Source organism: Phoenix dactylifera, chromosome 1 (genome assembly GCF_051530095.1).
Source record: "Phoenix dactylifera cultivar Ajwa chromosome 1, Ajwa_hap1_PhDact_Kaust_v1.1, whole genome shotgun sequence".
NCBI lineage: Eukaryota > Viridiplantae > Streptophyta > Magnoliopsida > Arecales > Arecaceae > Phoenix > Phoenix dactylifera.
The window spans coordinates 74,526,208-74,543,786 of NC_143190.1; the positions used below are offsets into that span (position 1 = coordinate 74,526,208).

A 17,579-nucleotide genomic window follows, 5' to 3' on the forward strand; every position below is an offset into this window, starting at 1 on the left:
TGAAATCTTCTTGCTCGTACCTGTTGCCGTGGAGTTGTCCAAACACAAAGGCAAATTGAAACAAAACAACATGATTTATCCTAAAATAACATGCAATCTTAGCTCTCTACTTATTAGCTCTGATTCCTAACTTGTAATCTTTCTTCCTGTATTTTCTCTATGCTTTGAATAAATTGTTGCGGAGGGAGGCAACTCGCTCCTTCTTCGCCTTTCAAAAAAAGATTTATCCTTAATTAATAAGTACAAAAAAATTGGACGTGACACATAAAAAGAAACTTCATCCTTGGTGTCTGTCATATTGGAGAAAATCAACCTTTGAGAATGCATAAGGTCACACCAAACGAGTGATTGTATTAACAAGCAATTATTTTATTATTTTACATCATTATGGCTCCCGTGATCTTTCAGAAATCATAAATACCAAAACTTACACTTCTTCATTAACAGAAAAACTGCTTTACCAGCATCTAACAAAATATAAGCTCTGCTGTTCACTAGAGATCTCATCTCCGTTGGAAATTCAACACCTTGACTCCAAATGAAAAGACAGTCGCAAAGAGCACAGGAAATGCAATAACTGCAGCAGCAACTGCTCCCAAGAAGTCATGTTCGTATCCAAAGTACCTCCTTACGAAGTGCTTCACGGTTTCACCTGTGTCCATGGTGGTATCACCCATGTCTCCGAACTGTGAGGCAAGCAGGCCATAAAGAGTCCAAGAAATTGGGCATGCCCAGTAGTACCATCTCCACCATACAGGTATCCTCTGTAGTCAATAAATGAAATTTAGTGCTTGAATCCTTGAATAAAAAATATATGATAAATTAAACTTACCGGACGAGGAATCACGAAGCCTGCAAAGAGATTCCATATTGCATAAAATGCAGTGGATACTATTGCAGCAATGTTTGAATTGGGTGTCAGTGCCACTGCCATCATCCCATAGTATGTGAAGTAAAGAAATGTGAAGAACATGAAGAATATGTACCACATGAACTTGGCAGCTGTCCAATCAAAATTTATCATGCTGTACACAAGTAACCCATATACCACTGTCTGAAGGAAGGTATATGGTATTTCAATTGCAACCTGAATGCAATAGAATAAGGTGAGGAGTGATTCATGAAAGAAAAGAAAGAAATGCATAAATATGGTAATATTGGTCCCCAATTGTTAATGAGGATCCAGTACAGAATAACCTGAAAAATCATTTGATTGTTTGAAACATGACAGTCCTGAAGCATGAAATCTTATACATTTACCTGTGCAAATGCATATGGTAAAGCAGAATACATTCCTGCAGCCTTCTCTCTATAGAATACTGTCCGTTCAACATCCACAATAGGCTGGACAGTTTGAGAATTCTGTATTCCAATAAACATGACTGCACAATACATTGATCCCGTGGCATTGAACAGATCCTGCTGTGTGGTTCTGCAAATTTTACGACCACGTAGAGGTGCTTTTGTCATTACCAAATTAAAAAAATCATAAATTTGACATGAAGACAAGAGTTACATCAAATTGAAGTAAAGATCCAGAATTAATACGTTTTAGAGCCAAGTCTCCAGAATATTGTCCCAAACATTAGGGCTATAACTGTTGTAAAGAATAACCGTATGGCATTGTATGATGGATTGCGCCAATATGACTTGTACTGTTTCCAGAAGCAAGCGATGCACTGGATGAGGGATGGTTGTGCATATTGTGCGGGGAAGTAGAGATCTTTTGAACCAGGAGGAGGTGTACTGAGTTCTTGAATCAGAGCTTTGTTTCTCCTGCAAGAATCACCACAAAAATTTTCTTAATACAAGAGGTCAGAGATGCAGTGAAAGTGCTAGTAGTCAACATACCTGAATAAATCTGAGTTCTTGTATACTTCAACAAAATTAACTCCTAGAATTTCTTCTTGTGCCATTGAAGTGACTTCCAACATCCATGTTGCTGGGTTATAACCATCTTTTATCTTAGCGACTCCACTTATTCCCTTAAAAATAAACAATTGCTATCAGCACCTATAACATGGGATCTCATCAAGGGAAAGGAAAAATTCATGCAGATCTATACTATTTTTCTCATCACCTCAAAATACTTGATTAGTTCGCATGAGTTGTGCCCCAGTGGGCCTACATAGATCTCTTCACCGCCTCGTTTCATAAGAAAGAGCTGCAATTTTGGTAAAATTAGACATCAAAACAATAGTACCAATAAGCCAAAAGAACCCCTCTGGCTGGTCTGGCACAGAAAGGTCATGGAATTGTGGTGCATTAGCATATCCATCTCTAAGGAGGAACAGCAAATTTTGCTTTTCCAGTTATCTCTTACCTCATCGAAGGCTTCAAAAATGTCAATACTAGGTTGGTGAATTGTGCACACAACTGTTCTTCCTGTATCTACCGTGTTCCTGACAGTTCTCATGACAATTGCTGCTGCTCGTGCATCTAGTCCAGATGTAGGCTCATCCATGAAAATTATGGAAGGATTTGCAACAAGCTCAACCGCAATTGTCAATCTTTTGCGCTGCTCGGTTGACAGCCCATTTACACCTGGCAAGCCAACCATTGCTTTCCTCAGCGGTGTGAGCTCGACTAGTTCCATAACCTCCTCGATAAACATCTGCATTTATTGTGTCCACTGTCGATTATTGGCTAAACAGACTAGAAGTAAACCAATTCATTTAGGCATTAGTTGATATAGACAAGCATAGACCAATGTAGGAAATACTGTTAAGGATATATGAACTCTTCTAATCTTTAAAAAATCAATACATTGCATATGTGCCATATCAATTTATTCTTCTCCTGCTTAAGATGCTAGAAAAGATTTTAATAACTTGGGCCTTTTTTCTTAGCCATCAATATTGGAATACTATAGAGGTACATTTGCTAATCTTCTTTATTCACTAACATTAGATTTGAGTTTGCTATATAGTTAAATTTGATTAAATGTAATTGTAGTTTGTTATATTAAAAATCAATCTTCTGAGCTAGCTGTATGGACCGACCTTCACTCTTTTTTTTTCTATCACTAAAATTTTCATTCATCACCACTATCATCCAAATAGCATCTTACCATTTGCATACAATTTATAGGATACCAGAGATAATTTCTTTTAAGATATATGGAATATTTGAGATACGCTACTCGATTAGAAATGCATGATGGATGTATTACATGGTTTCTGGATGTACAACAAATCATAGAAACATCAAGGAGAGGGAGTTGGACTGGTTCAATTACAATAGAGAGGACTTATTTTATTTTATTTTTGAAGATTTGTCATCCTAGAAATGTGTTTTTTATAAATTTATTTATTTGATTTATTTCTGTAAATAGGTAATAGATCTAAAAATGAATATCTTACATAAATTGCATTGAATATGGCTTTACTAGAACCACAATGTTGTTAGTTACTGGTGTAAGAGACCATAGGCATCAAGAGTTGATGGATCAGAGAAAAGCAAAGTCAAGAGTGAGTATGATGTTTAATATCAAAGTTCAGTATATTATGTCATATGCTATGTAGCATGTGTAAGTATAGCAGACACAGCATGAAACACATAAAAAACTATATGACCAAATTATTAGCCCCAAAAGAAATTACAAAACACGCCCTCTCTATATGTTTTGCTTTTTGTAAGTAGTCACATGCATGCGAACATCAGCAAAATATGAGCATTGAGTTTAAAGATATCCTCACAAATAGTTTTTGGACAATCCATGTCAGGTGATCCATGCAATCCTGCTTCTACAATCACTAGTATGCCAGTATGCTAGCCCTTGCCTCTATTGTTTGTGTAGATAGATAAATGAAACAAGGCACGCAAAATGTTCATAAGAAGAGGAAAGAAAGAAAATTTTCTTTTCCTTCCTTAAATCTTATGTATGCAATTGTATTGTTTTTTCAGGGCATATATGTGTTTTGTATGCATTATGTGATTAATTAGAATTTTTAGATAAGTATTGTTTATTTAATAGTCTCGTGTTTCATGCCATGCTCTTTCAGCACTTTATGATATAAAGTGCAATAAGGATTGGGAGGAAGATGCTGCATGTGGCTGGTCGGTGACAAATTCCTCAAACAATAACTGAACAACTGGTTATACCAAGTTGGGAGCCTGCCTGCAACTTGATTACATAATATAAAATGCTTGGAATCCACTAAGAGAAATTCCTTGTGTTCTCTACATCACAAAACATGAGAATTTACACCTCAGGTGCTATTAAGACATAAATAAGATAGAAGCTTATGATGAGTGTTTTGTATAGATCATATAGAAACTGTTAACATGTGTGACTTAGACACAAATAACATAAAGTATAATAAGTGGAAAGAATGGAATTGCGAAATATAAGGTTAGGTCAATAGTTGTAATCTGAAAGTGATACCGATGAGCTTATGGAGAAGATAAGCTGACGTTGAAAAGAAGTACATACTTCTTTTCATGCATATATCGAATATACAATGAACTGATGAGGCAATCAACCCACTGGATCTGAATAACCAACTTTATAAACTTAGTCTCAAATGTGATATATAATAAAACTTGTTGAACTGATGGTGTAATCAACCTACTGGATCTGTATAATCAACTTGTTATGAGCTTGTGAACAGGTTTTGGTATTCTAGGAGGTAATTGCAGATTACCAACTCATGATTATGTGGTCTAGTCTAACTTTTGCCTGTTCATTTGCATAATAATATCATGATGCTCCAATATAAACTACATATCATCTGAGGAAATTATGTAGAAAACATTCTTTCTAAAGTGTTGTATTACATGCTGGCACCGACCCTTTATTTTTCCTGAAAAAGAAAGACCCAACATATATGTTTAAATGTCCAGGAAATGATGAATGATGCATATTGTACATACTACATGATGCTACCATTTGAGCTGTAGGGTGTAAAGTTATTGCAGTGCCTACCTTTCTTCTGCTAGAATCAACTTCAGGGGGTAACCTTAGCCATGCAGAGTAGACAAGAGACTCATATATTGTCACATGGGGTGAGTGGATGTCATTTTGCTCACAGTATCCTGATATCCGTGCAAAAGTTTCCTGCTTCTTTGGATAACCAGATATTTTGATGCTTCCCTCAATATATCCGCCCGTTTTTCTCCCAGCCAACACGTCCATCAATGTTGTCTTACCTGCTCCACTGACACCCATCAGTGCTGTGAGAACTCCTGGCCTGAATGCTCCACTTACACCCTTGAGCAGTTCCAATCGATCTTCTGTCACTCCTTGAGCTTTCATTTCCTGTGAGTGTAAATTAACAATCAGTCCGCAGTTCTTTGATTATAAATTTATAATAATGTGAATGACGTAACCTAGCCTTTACTTTGTAAAATTGCATAATATGTTTGAACTCGAGCATACCTGTGGCATGTCCACGGAGTATTTGACATCATCAAATGTGAGTGAGAGTGGAACAAATGGAAGTACCATACCCTTCCTCCTGTTCTGATTAGCCTCAGTGCTGATCTCCATCCCCGTGGTCCTACTTCCACTGCCTCTTGCTGCAGTCATGTGGATTTGTAGGTAAGCATCAGTGTTCCTGTAAATCAGATTGCGAACTTTTTTATTAAACTGACCTTCAGATGGATGGCTGGAGTTCCTTTCTCTAGTTGGCAGCTCGACACTTTCACCTGTTCGGTTAGCTTGCTTCTCTTTCAACGCTTCTTCAGATATAACTGTTTGGCCTTTTCCAATTGCTGCATCAATGTAATTTGTCAATTAGATCATTGATTTATCCTGCTGAGAAGTGCGACCAGTATTACTGAGAAACATTTAATTTTGGAGGGGAGGGAGCTCACGGTCAAGGTAAGAAAGCGCAACAGTGAAGAAGAAATTGAAAACCACAATATATCCAAGCAATGCACCGACACCAATCCAATACCATTTTGCTTGGGGAAAAAGACCTCGAGACTCCAAAACTTGGACTCCCAAAGTTTCTGTGCTAGCAGTCGCATTAACAACCTGTTTTGAGGAGTCAATGCTAACTTAGATCAATTCCAATGAATCAAACTTTTGCATATTCAGTAGGGAATTTCTTACATATCTCCATTTTTTCCCAAGAAATTCGTTCACAGCTATTGCATTCTGTGCATACATCAAGGGTGAAGACCAGTAACCCCAGATCCACCATTTCCTGATATCCTCTGAAGAAAGCAAAGAAGATTTAGTCATGCATTTGTCATTAGTCTTACTAATAAAATTAAAGTTGAGATAATGGCTTTTAATTTGTTGCAAGAATCTTGGCCTTGTACAGAAGCACATTATCTTAAAGACATCTTACTTCTTGATATGACAAAGCCTCCAAGGACTATGAGCACCAGCTGTGCAAAGGAACCGAATGTGTTTGCAACAACCATTTCTCTACCACATGCAGCCAGGAGCCGGAAGAGTCCAGACGCCATTTGGCTAACCAGTGCAAATATCAAAAATTGTCTAAACATCCTGTGCAAAGAAAATTGTCTGGTTATTTCAAGACGCTGAAAGATATATATTACAAATTTGCAATCTGGATTTACTGATGGTGATCAGATTTTTCTATCCAATTTCACCTTTGGACATTTGGATCAAAACCAATGACGTAATAAGTCATGGCGACATAGAGACCACATTCCAAGAATGAGATCGGAATCTTCAGTATCCACGCAGGTAGTGCATATGCCCAGCCAGGATAAAATAGGAGATCTCTTTGCTTGTAAAAGACGGGAAGCTTTGCAATGCTCATTGCAAGTTCAGCAAACCCGTTGAACAGATGCGTGATAATACCGATAAAAAGTGCACCCATATAAACTAAACCATCCTCCGTGTCACTATGGCCCATCTTGGTGCGCAGGAAGACCGTCATTGCAATAGTTGCAATCAAACAGAGCTGAAATTGTTAAAGGCCAGAGCATGTAAGATGCAGAATGATATGAATTTAGGAATTGTGCAAGGTCTGTCACTGACCTGGAAGAGTTTGAATATATAGACAAATGAGTTTCTCTTCATCAGCAAAAACTCTCTCGCCATGCAAGCTTTCAGCAATTCTCTCTTGCTAATTCCATATCTTGATGTAGTTAAAGCAGCTGGATGGTTTCTGCTCTTGTCGAAAGGGGTGGACAGTTCAATTTCCAACCTACGACCAACATGGAATGACAGAAATGCATCTGCAAATTCCTTAACAGGAATGAAACGGTATGGTTCATCTCTTCTTGCCCAATACTGTTGCTGGTCTTTTCTTGATGTTACCTGTTAATGCAATCAGATTTATTGTTGAAATTACAATACAATTCTTGGAACATAGACAATATAAACAAAATATCATATCAAACTATTTTAGCTACTTACTTCCTGCAAGAAGTCGGCAACACCTTTCCTCTCAGGACATCTGAAACCCATGGATTCAAAAAATTCAAGTACATGCTCACGTGGGCCCTGATACACAATCTGCCCTTCGGAGAGGAGAATAATGTCATCAAAAAGGTCGTAAGTCTCTGGAGCTGGCTGAAGCAGAGCTATCAGTGCTGTGCCTCCAAGGATGTGAACGGACTGCCTGAGGGAATTGACAATCTGGAAAGTTGTGGAGCTGTCCAGGCCAGTAGAGATCTCATCCATGAACAGTGCCCTTGCTGGACCGACAAGCATTTCACCTATTGACAAGAAGAGACTTGTTCAAGTTTGGCAGTCTTACAACAAAAGGAGTGTTTTTGAGTGCGAGAGTACAATCCCAAAGATTCTCATTAACAGTAATTTGACCTGTCGTGACTCGCTTCTTTTGCCCTCCAGAGATACCCCTTAACATTGCATCACCGACCATAGTATCGGCGCAGATATCCAGTCCTAAAATCTGCAGTTTTAGAGGAAGCAGGGAGAAGAAGATAGAGTCATGACTATTGTGCATTAGGGTAAGAGATCTCTGAACTTATTTGTTGCCCTAATATGTCGAGCGCTTGCCTCCAACCTTGCCACTTGTACCTTATCCTTAATTGGACTTTAATATTTTCTTCTCTATGTAATCATTTTATCAATTACCATCCTGTGGGATACCTTTTGCAGTATCTCTGCTCTCAGTAGGAATGTCTATAAAATGGTCAGTGGTTTTGATTCATGCAGTATTTTGACCATAGCACCTAGTTGACTTGCTTGGATGGAAGCACTCATAATAGTTGGGGTTACAGGAATGATTGATGGAGCACGGCATAAGGAGTACTGTTTTGAAATATGTAGGTTATCTACTTCTGAGAGCATTTTCTACACTTGCTGAAGAGTTTATATCTTTTTGATCTCAGGGCATACCTTCAGAATGTAGTCTGTGACCACACTTTCCTGACCTTCTACTGAAATAGCCTGTTAAAGTAGAGAAAGGAAGAAAGATTAAAAAAAGAAAATTCAACATCTAACTAAATCAAGCTTCTAAAATATATGTGCTAGACATATTCTAAGAACAAAAAGAGGGAAAAAAGGATAGCAATGTGAGAATATGAAAGAAAGCGAGCCTAGAGAATTGTCAAATGAATGACGAGCTTGTTATCATGCGGATATTTATACCAAATCTGAATGCCTTTAGGGATGCATCTTTTTGCCTGAGATGACATAATCAAGCTTTGGTTTGTGCCAGAGATAATAACTGGAGGTTGTTTTTTTCGAAGGCAAATTTCCAGAATTCCAATAGGTATCCATGCATCTTTTCATCTTTTATGATTAGACAAAATGGTGGGTATATAGAAAGAAGTAAGAAATCTTTGTGGCTTCATTCTTTGCTGTTTCAAGAAGAGTGGTTAATTATTTTGAAAGTTGTTTTTGGTTTTTTATTGCAGTTATGTTCCTCAAGACAGCTAGAATGCTTGATTCTTTTGACTTGCAAGTGTATATGAAGAAGTGCTTTCACTTGTCTGTAGTATAAATGTGGTCTGTGTTGTATCCTAGAACTAGGATTCTTGAGTCATGGACAAAAGTAATATGCTTGTGACGAGGCAGATTCGGTTCATGCAATATGAAATTTAAGAAATTTAATTGCTATCAACAGTTGAATATTTACTCGGGTGCTACAATAGAATGATATCTTGCAATTCAAATGATCTCCTTCTTCCTTTCTTTTTCTTCTTTGGTTGCTCCTGTTAATGGTCTATTTTGTCTGAGATGGGATAATTTCGATCCTACTGATTGAATATTTACCTTCATATAGACATCTATATCAGGATCTGGCTTAATATTTGCTGCCTTCTCTCTTCTTGATAGCTCTGTCAACATTTCTGAAGTTCATTGCAAGAAGGCCGATACAAAAGTTATTAGATTCAAACATTGGAAATATCCCTCAAATGAACTCGGGACTGACATTTTTATCTTGTGCATACCATAACGTGTTCCAACACCTTGGCATCTTGCAGAGAAAGCCAAGGTCTCTCTCACTGTCATTTCACCTAAGTGGAGATCATGTTGACTGATGTAAGCAGACGTTCTCTGGGGGACAAACTCATCCATCCCATGGCCATTGTAAGTCACTCTACCCGAAACCTAATGTTTCATACACGAATATTTAAGTAATCCTGAAATATCATGAGCATGTAAACCATAGTGAGAGGCCACAAATAGATAAGGTGATAAAATTACCTTGAGGCTGGTATCAAGCTTTCCTGCTAAAGCTCGGAGCATAGTAGTTTTCCCAGAACTTGGAGGCCCTAAGAGCAAAGTCATTCTGAAATGCAGAAACTTAGTGCACGCAAGCCAAAACGGAAAGCTGATTCACTGCCAAGTATTTTATTTCTTATTATAAATTTATCATCGATTCGTTTCTTACCTGCTAGGCTTAATGACCCCACTGATGTCATTAAGTATTGTCATAGGTCTCTTTCTGCTTGGAAGTATATAAAGGGAGTTCAGCAACCCCTGTGGAGAGACAACAGTATATCAGGTCAGCCATTATTAGTTTTTTGCTACGTCGAATTCATGAATCCATCTTATATTTATATGAGCTTGCATGATTGTCTCTATAGTTAGTAGGTTACCTCTATATTGTTAGCAAAGAAGTTGATGACCGTAGGAACACCGCTATTTCCCACTAAAGCTTCCGCATGAACCTCTAAGTTCTCGAAGCGGACCTCAATTGTTGGATTTTCAATTCCAACACTGAAAAGAGTGAAAAAATCAGCAAGAAACTCGAAGAAACCAGCAGGTCCTACCTTAAAAGGAAACCAGCAATCCAGGTAAATAAACTTACCGGTCCAAACGGCTCTTGAGTTTCAATAGAAACTTTTCATTGTCCTCCTCTGCCACTCTCACTAGCCTCTCCATCAGATTCTTCCTCTCTTGAAATCCAAGATTCTCTACATCGATCTCCATACGCTCACCTGTGGCCCCGGTCAGTATTCCTTTTCTCATTCTGTTGTAAGTGGGCAGCTTCTCAAGCGCTGCCCATTTCAGAGCTTCCTCATCGTCCTCATCCCTTGAAGACCGAGAGAAGACATCTTTGGTGCTGCCGCTCCGCCACGCCGAGCTACTCCGGTGGAAGCTTGCAACTATGCTGCTTCCTGCGATTTCCATCTTATCTTTGGTTGCTCGAACTCCCTTGATTCTTTTTTTCAGAAACAGAATAGAAAAAGCTCTCTGCCCCTGCCGAAACTTTTTGGGAACTTCAAGAACTTCAAACAAGGAATAGCTGGGCTCTGGCTGACAGCCAAAAAGGGACTGGGAATCACCAGCTTCCTCCCTAAGAGAATTGAGATCCCAAGATATGGAGGTAGCTGCGAGGGAAGAATATGGGGTCTCTGCTTCTCGTGGGAAGGAAGTACTGGGGCAGGTAAGGAGGATAGCGCCTTTTAAATAGAACCGGAACCTCTGGTGTTAATGATGTAAGGAAGCACTAGTGAAATGGTATTCCTCGGGGACTTCAAGGATGCACCAGTAGCTACGCAAGCTCCCTGCCTTCTTTGCGCGTGAGAACAGCACGTGACCGTTTGGACTTCAACGTTTCTAGAGGAGGGGGAGGCCTTCCATTTCAACGTAAGGATCCATCCTTTCGCCGCCCACCGCTAGAAACCATAATATATTTAATACAAGAATATATATATATATATATATATTATTCTTAGCACCGGTTCATCTGGGGTCCGGTCCAGCATCCTGACCCGGTCCATGTTGGTTCTGGTCTCGAACCCGACCAGTTTGGCCCTCGCGTCCGTGTCAGACATATGGCTGTTGGACGCTGCTTTTCCGCTCGTCAAAGTCGTGTAGGTTCACACAAGCCGGTGGACCACGGACTTATCTTGGTACGTGGTACCGCATGGATCACGACTATCTCTAAATAGTCTAATGAAAGGACGGATGCTTCCCCAGCATGCACTCAGCATACCTAAATACTAGAGAGAGCAAGGCTTTATATAATACAAGAATAAACTTTTATGCACTATGAATACATACAAGCTGTTGATTTTTGATGATGAATATGTGACCGTCTATATATGTCACTACTTTGATCCTTATCCATGACCACTCAAACACTACCCTTATAGAAATGGACGTTTAGCTTGCACATAACTCTTCATTCTCCGTATGGGCGCCTTCTGTAGTAATGATATTGATATTAATATACTAATGTATGGGCTGCTTGATACGCATCGGATATTAATGCTGCTGATATTAATATGCTCGATTATAATTAAAGTTTATTATTTAATGTGCAATTGAAACTTTTTATTTATTATAGTTTATTACATTATTATATTGTATTTCAAGAACATTTGGAAAAAAAGAAAAAATTGTATCTACTATGGGACCGATATCAACGACAAGAAGTTCTGCATGGAGGTTTAGTTTGTGCAGGCTTCCATTCACATGTGGACACAAGTAGCTAAGATGTAGATATTAATCTCGATAGTTTCTACTCAGCGATTCAGCTTGTCTAGATTTCTCTACTTGTCATGTTTAAAAACATGAACGGAGCAATCTCATGCCATGAGGTGCTATGGTATCGTTTGCAAGTGCAAAAGATTCTAGAAATATGAAACAAGAAAAGTTCAATACCAAGGTTTTTATTAAACAATTAAATTCTTCTTATCCTCTACAATTCCATCTATTAATCTATTGGTTAAGGTAGCCAGGGTCATAGCCTCTGTGCCCACGGATATTGTGAGCCAAAATCTGGTGTAAACTCGCAGATACATGACTACCCAAGCTCATGGATTCTCTCCTCTTGGTAGGCGGTGTTGGTGATCCAGTCTACCCCTTGGTTCAGTCTATGATTTGTATATATGAATGGAAAACCCCCTCCAAGGGGAGTCTGAACCCTGGGGTCATCAAGCCTCGAAGACTGCCAAAAAAAAAAAAGAGCTACATAGAATCTGACGGACGTGATCGAGAACTATGAAAATATTTATGAATGAGTGAATGGTCAAAGTTTTACAGAGAAAGATGTATGTTCTACAAATTATTTAATGGTGATCGGTGTCCTTGACGATTAATAGCACAAGAATTAAAATGGTGAAAACAACGTGGAGTCATTAGATGTGAGATCTATGAACTGTCGTTACCATCAGGCTTATGCACCTGTATGTAAAGCATGCATTCAGCACATGAACGGCTAAAGATTAAGCGCATGGATGCCATGCAACTTTGTCTTTTGGTAGTGATTTGATAAAAGGTTTCTATATGTTGTTCTTTCACAAATCTATGCTCCAGAGAGAGAGAGAGAGAGAAAGCAAATTACATGCATTTCATCAAGGAATTCAGCATTTATAAGATCTAGTGATTTATTTAATTAGAGCAGATGATCAAACTCTACCAAGGATGCAAGTTATTAACCCATCGTGTCCGATATTTCTTTACCTCCTCTCTAATAGATGTACTCTAGATTCCAACATTTGTCCTTCATAATCTCTACTAAGTAACTAATATCAAAGCATGCATCCCTACCCTGTAATATTTTTGTGGTCAAAGAATCATGAAATCATCATGGACTGAAAATAAAAACTTAAAATTCAAAAGCATGTGAAGCCCTGTCTTGCTGTAGGTTGTTGGCTGCACGTGATATCTGTGGGTTGTTGGTGGTTGTTTTCAAGGATAATGACAACTTGAGCATGTAGAAGTGTCTTTATTCTATTATATTTTATATTATAATTTTTTAAGCTGCAAATCGATGCAAAGATTTGTTAGTCTTCATCTCAACCAATAGAAACTTAGCATGTAAAGACGGCGTGCATCTTCTGCAATTTGGTTGAGGGAATTCTTTGCCATCAAAATTGAACCGAAATCGTTACCTCAAAAAATTGGCCGTCCGTTGGAAGCTTCTCGTCCTCACCTTTATTTGTCAATTTCTCCAATGGAATAGCTCCATTTTTGACCCGTCGATCAATCCGATTTGTTCAAAAGAGTGACCTACAATGAAGGCATCTTTTCATGAAATGATGTGGTTCGATATTTTTCCATGAGGTTTTAAGAAAAATGTGTTTGACCGCTAGAGCTGTATCCATCATAGGCAGTGTCACTATTCCATTTGTCACGTCAGAAGTTGATCAACAAAAGACGCCATCTTTGTGAAAGTGACTATATCCTTACTGGATTGTTGAATAGGAGAGCGTATCTTTCTTTCTTTCTTTTTTTATTTTATAAAGATAGTTGACTTTAATCTTCCGATTATACAAGTAATATATGAGCGGGCTAAAAAGAGTTTTTTTGGTTATAAAAGCTTTTTTGGTCATTTTAGTAATAAAGATGAGACGAAACATGAGGATAACCTGGTTTCATGGTATCTAAAATATGGCTGCTCTCTTGGCTACTGAGTTATATGCAGGATCGGCGATTCCAAGCTGTTAAATGATGCCTTTGGTATTTATCGCAAGAATAAGACACTTCATCCAATTTCCAAACTAGACCTTAAGATCTAATGGAGCTTATAGCACGGAGTTGCTGTCTAAAATCTCAATTAGTTAAAAAAAATCGACTGCATTAATGCTGCACGTCAGTTTTAATCGTGAGCTGTTATACATGTCTCTTTCTATTTTAAGAGAGTTACCAGCTTGTTGGAACTGTATCTCAGGATGAAAGGCAAGTTTTCTGGGGAGCAATCGCGGGGGTTGGATTAAAAAGATAAGAAAGCCGTATGAACTGGGCCACCAAGTAAAGATAATAATTGAGATTATGGCGTAAGTACATCATAAAAATTAGTATACGCTGTACAAATATATGGTATAACTTCTTTCTTAGGGGTGCGAAACATGGTAAATTGCCGCTGTCATGATCCATACGGTAGAGGTGCAAGTTATGTCCTAGGGAGAGAATGTAGTCATAATTAGCATGTGATTGGAAGGCAAGGCAACCATCTTTGTAAAAACATCTATTCTTAGCAAATTTAGTTTATCCTTTTATTAAAATAAGTAGTCATGTCCCACGAATTCCCACTCCGTGGGAATATCACGTGGAATGGGGATATAAATGAAGCTAGAGACCGCCGGCTACCAACTAGACAATTCCTAAGATTCTAAGAACGACCTAACCATGTGGGTGACGTTGTTGTTTGTTTGTTTGTTTTTTTTTTTTTTTTTTGCAAGACGAAAGGGAAGAGGAGGGTGAGAAGAATCTCACCCGTGTAGCAACCCCTATTGGGCCTCTTTCCTGTTAGAAAATGTTCGATACAGGCAGACAAGTTTTACTCATATACTCTCCATCCGTTGAGGAGGTCTACCAACGTGGCAGCTCCTTCCACGTGTGATTATGTCACACTAGCACTATCTAAGTACCGGCAGACTAGATGGCGATTTCACTAGATAAATTAGGCGGGGGGCTTACAAAAAGCATGCGTACTACTTCTCCCTTCTAGAAAACGCAAGTTTTATGGAATTTTGAGGCGGCATTGTGAATCACATTGACGAGCAGACCGAGAGGACATGAGTAGAATAGAGACATGTAATGCACCGTGCTTTCATCAAATGAGAATAGTGGAGTTCTTCCACCACCATAGCTTGAACTGAAAATATTTATGAATGAGTGAATGGTCAAAGTTTCACAGAGAAAGATGTATGTTCTACAAATTATTTAATGGTCATCAGTGTGGTTGCTGATTTAGCAGACGAAGCATTAATATGGTGAGAACAGCATGGAGTCATTAGATGTGAGATATATAAATTGTCGTCACCATTAGGCACATGTACCTGTATGTAAAGGATTTGTTCAGCGCATGAACCCTTCACATGGTTGTCCGGAAATAAAAAATTTGCACAGCATCCGAAGGTTGAGACGGCGAGTACGAGAATCCAAAAGACTTATTAGGTTATAAGCTGATGACGAATCCCTCTCCCATCTGCTCAAGCATCTGGTGGATTCTCGCCATCTGTTTGAGGATCGAAGGACGTGCACGTGGTATCTGTTGGTTGTTGGTTGCACGTGATATGTGTGGGCTGTCGGTGGTGGTTTTCAAGGATAATGAAAACTTGAGCATGTAGAAGTGTCTTTACTTATTACATTTTATTATTATTATTTTTTAAGCTGCAAATTGATGCAAAGATTTGTTGGTCTTCATCCCAGCCATTACAAACTTAGCACATAAAGACGGCGTACATCTTCTGCAATTTGGCCGAGGGAATTCTTTTGCCACCAAAATTGAACCGAAATCTTTACCTCAAAAAGTTGACCGTCGGTTGGAAGCTTCTCGTCCACACCATTATTTGTCAGTTCCTCCAATGAAATCAGGGGCGGCTCAATGCATTTGGGGGCTTAAGACGAACTCGCTAATGGAGGTTTTTTTTTTCTAAATGATTGAGAAAATTTTAATAAGTGCAAAATACTTTATAGTCACAATCTGTCCAAGACAGTAATATTGATCCGTGAGAAGTACAAATTTGAAATCTTATAATTATTTCTTAAGTTCTAAATCACCTTGTAATTCAAGACCAGGCTGAAAGTTTACTTTATCATAGTCTAATGCAGGAATGATCAAATAAATAAAGCAAATATAGCACAAAACTGACTTGGTTTATACTCTCCAATCTTCCTTTATAAACTCGACCAAACCCTCCCTCCCCCAAAAGGCAATCAGCTCTGAAATTTTTGGTTGCGGTAGCCAATTCACGAAATGTGAAGGTCTGGGCGGCAATGTGTCAAAACCATTGTCCGAAGCTTTCTTCTTTCCATCTAATGAACTCTTTTTCTTCACATTGGATGCGGAATTTGGCTTTGACTTCTCTATTATCTGGTAATCAAAACCATCTCCACAACAAGCATATAATAGAAAAGGAAAAAGAAACGCAAACATTGATAGATGCCAGAGAAGTATGCGATGCTCTCCACACTCTATATGATAAAAAAGAACATTGTTTCACAAGTTCTAAAGCAGAAGGCCCCAAAGAAGGATTGGAGCAACATCATCAAATAAAAAGCTCAAGAACAACATCTCTCTATGAATAGAAATAATATAAGCTTCCACTGTCAAACTTTCAATACATTCACCTAACAACAACGCACTGTGTACTCTCCCAAAATAAACACATAACTAATGAAAAAAAAACACAATGGAGAAACCGTATACGTATAATTAGTTTAGCTCTCATGACATTAAACTCTAATTCCCATCATTCAAGTGAGCGGTCAAACATAAAACAAAACTTATTTGTTGACATGCGCGACAATAATTTGGCCATCTGGGTATAATGTTCCTCAAAAAATTTCAAATTAATCCACAATCAAATTATTAGAAACTTATGGTGCCCCATCAGTGAAAACCCAAAAGAAAACTACGCCAAAAATCATCTATCCAATATCAATACAATAGCCTCATCAAACATGATGATTAAAAACAGAACATCATATCTCCCTTCAAAAAGGATATTTCTTTCAACAAATAATCCAAAGGTGATTGTTTTGGACTATTACAACAATTTTTTCCTCCCAAGCCCCATCAAATACCTTCTTCTAAGCCGATATAGAAATACTCGAAGAGAACCATGTCGAGAGAATAGGATAGAAACACCCTTTTCAACACCAAACCAGGATCCGATAGCCAAAATTGCATTCAATAATTCAACTTTTTTTTTTCAAGAAAACACGGACAAATCATCATATTGAATACCTCCGTCCAAAAAAATCCAATCTTTCAGCTCGAATCGGGAACTAAGATGAAAGACCAAAGAAAACCCAACTGGAGACTGAACAAAAAAATCCCTAAACCAACGATAGTGATTCGAAGTACCTGAGGGGGGAGCAAATTGATCCTTCCTTCTGGTCTTTTTGGTGGCCTTTTCGGAGTAGGGGAACCACCCCATCTCCACCTCCCTTCTGCTTCCTCTCTTTTGGCGAGAGAAGAAGCGAGGCCTAAAAAGAGAGATTGGAGCCTGCTGCCTAGTGCCTGCGAACACATTGCCTAGTGCCTGTCGGGGCCTTTCTTTTGGCCGGGGCCTTAGGCGACCGCCTCGGTTGCCTAAGGGTTGGGCCGGGGTCTTAGGCGTCCGAGGCGGTCGCCTAAGGATTGGGCCGGCCTTGAATGGAATAGCTCCATTTTTGACTCGTCGGTCAATCCGATTTGTTGGCAAGAGAGACCTACAATGAAGGCATCTTTCCATGAAATGATGTGGTTTGATGTTTTTCCATGAGGTTTTAAGGA

At 38.6% G+C, this 17,579-nt stretch overlaps 1 protein-coding gene and 2 long non-coding RNA genes across 6 annotated transcripts in view; 2 read left to right on the forward strand and 1 right to left on the reverse strand.

Moving 5' to 3' along the window:
* LOC120103958 (uncharacterized) overlaps positions 1-8,052 on the forward strand; it is a 22,960-nt gene extending 14,908 nt beyond the window's left edge. The window contains exons 3-5 of one of the 3 annotated variants that reach the window (XR_016398331.1): positions 499-757; positions 6,273-7,189; positions 7,378-8,052. This is a non-coding gene — a long non-coding RNA (uncharacterized LOC120103958). Of the gene's footprint in view, positions 1-498; positions 758-4,845; positions 7,190-7,377 lie in introns of those variants that run through there. The other 2 variants (XR_016398332.1, XR_015973746.2) reach the window with 2 other exon arrangements.
* On the reverse strand, positions 332-10,928 carry LOC103696113 (pleiotropic drug resistance protein TUR2-like). 2 transcript variants are annotated; one of them, XM_008777645.6, is made up of 24 exons: positions 10,212-10,928; positions 10,000-10,120; positions 9,792-9,880; positions 9,605-9,689; positions 9,349-9,508; positions 9,170-9,246; positions 8,291-8,341; positions 7,751-7,841; positions 7,343-7,644; positions 6,962-7,243; positions 6,568-6,884; positions 6,300-6,460; positions 6,059-6,162; positions 5,818-5,980; positions 5,596-5,715; positions 5,381-5,520; positions 4,928-5,260; positions 2,324-2,614; positions 2,081-2,164; positions 1,852-1,985; positions 1,549-1,776; positions 1,261-1,432; positions 833-1,087; positions 332-764 (listed from the first exon to the last, which is right to left on the reverse strand). In XM_008777645.6, exons 1-24 carry the CDS (start codon positions 10,532-10,534, stop codon positions 504-506), a joined length of 4,344 nt encoding a protein of 1,447 aa, XP_008775867.4. In that variant the 5' UTR covers positions 10,535-10,928; the 3' UTR covers positions 332-503. The 2 variants fall into 2 exon arrangements, with proteins under 2 accessions (XP_008775867.4, XP_008775866.4); XM_008777644.6 differs by having other exon boundaries at positions 5,381-5,715; positions 10,212-10,776.
* Positions 9,607-15,839, forward strand: LOC149768856 (uncharacterized). The gene is made up of 3 exons (XR_016398333.1): positions 9,607-9,746; positions 9,838-9,905; positions 15,509-15,839. It is a non-coding gene; the product is annotated as an uncharacterized LOC149768856 (long non-coding RNA).
* The last annotated feature ends 1,740 nt before the right edge of the window (positions 15,840-17,579 follow it).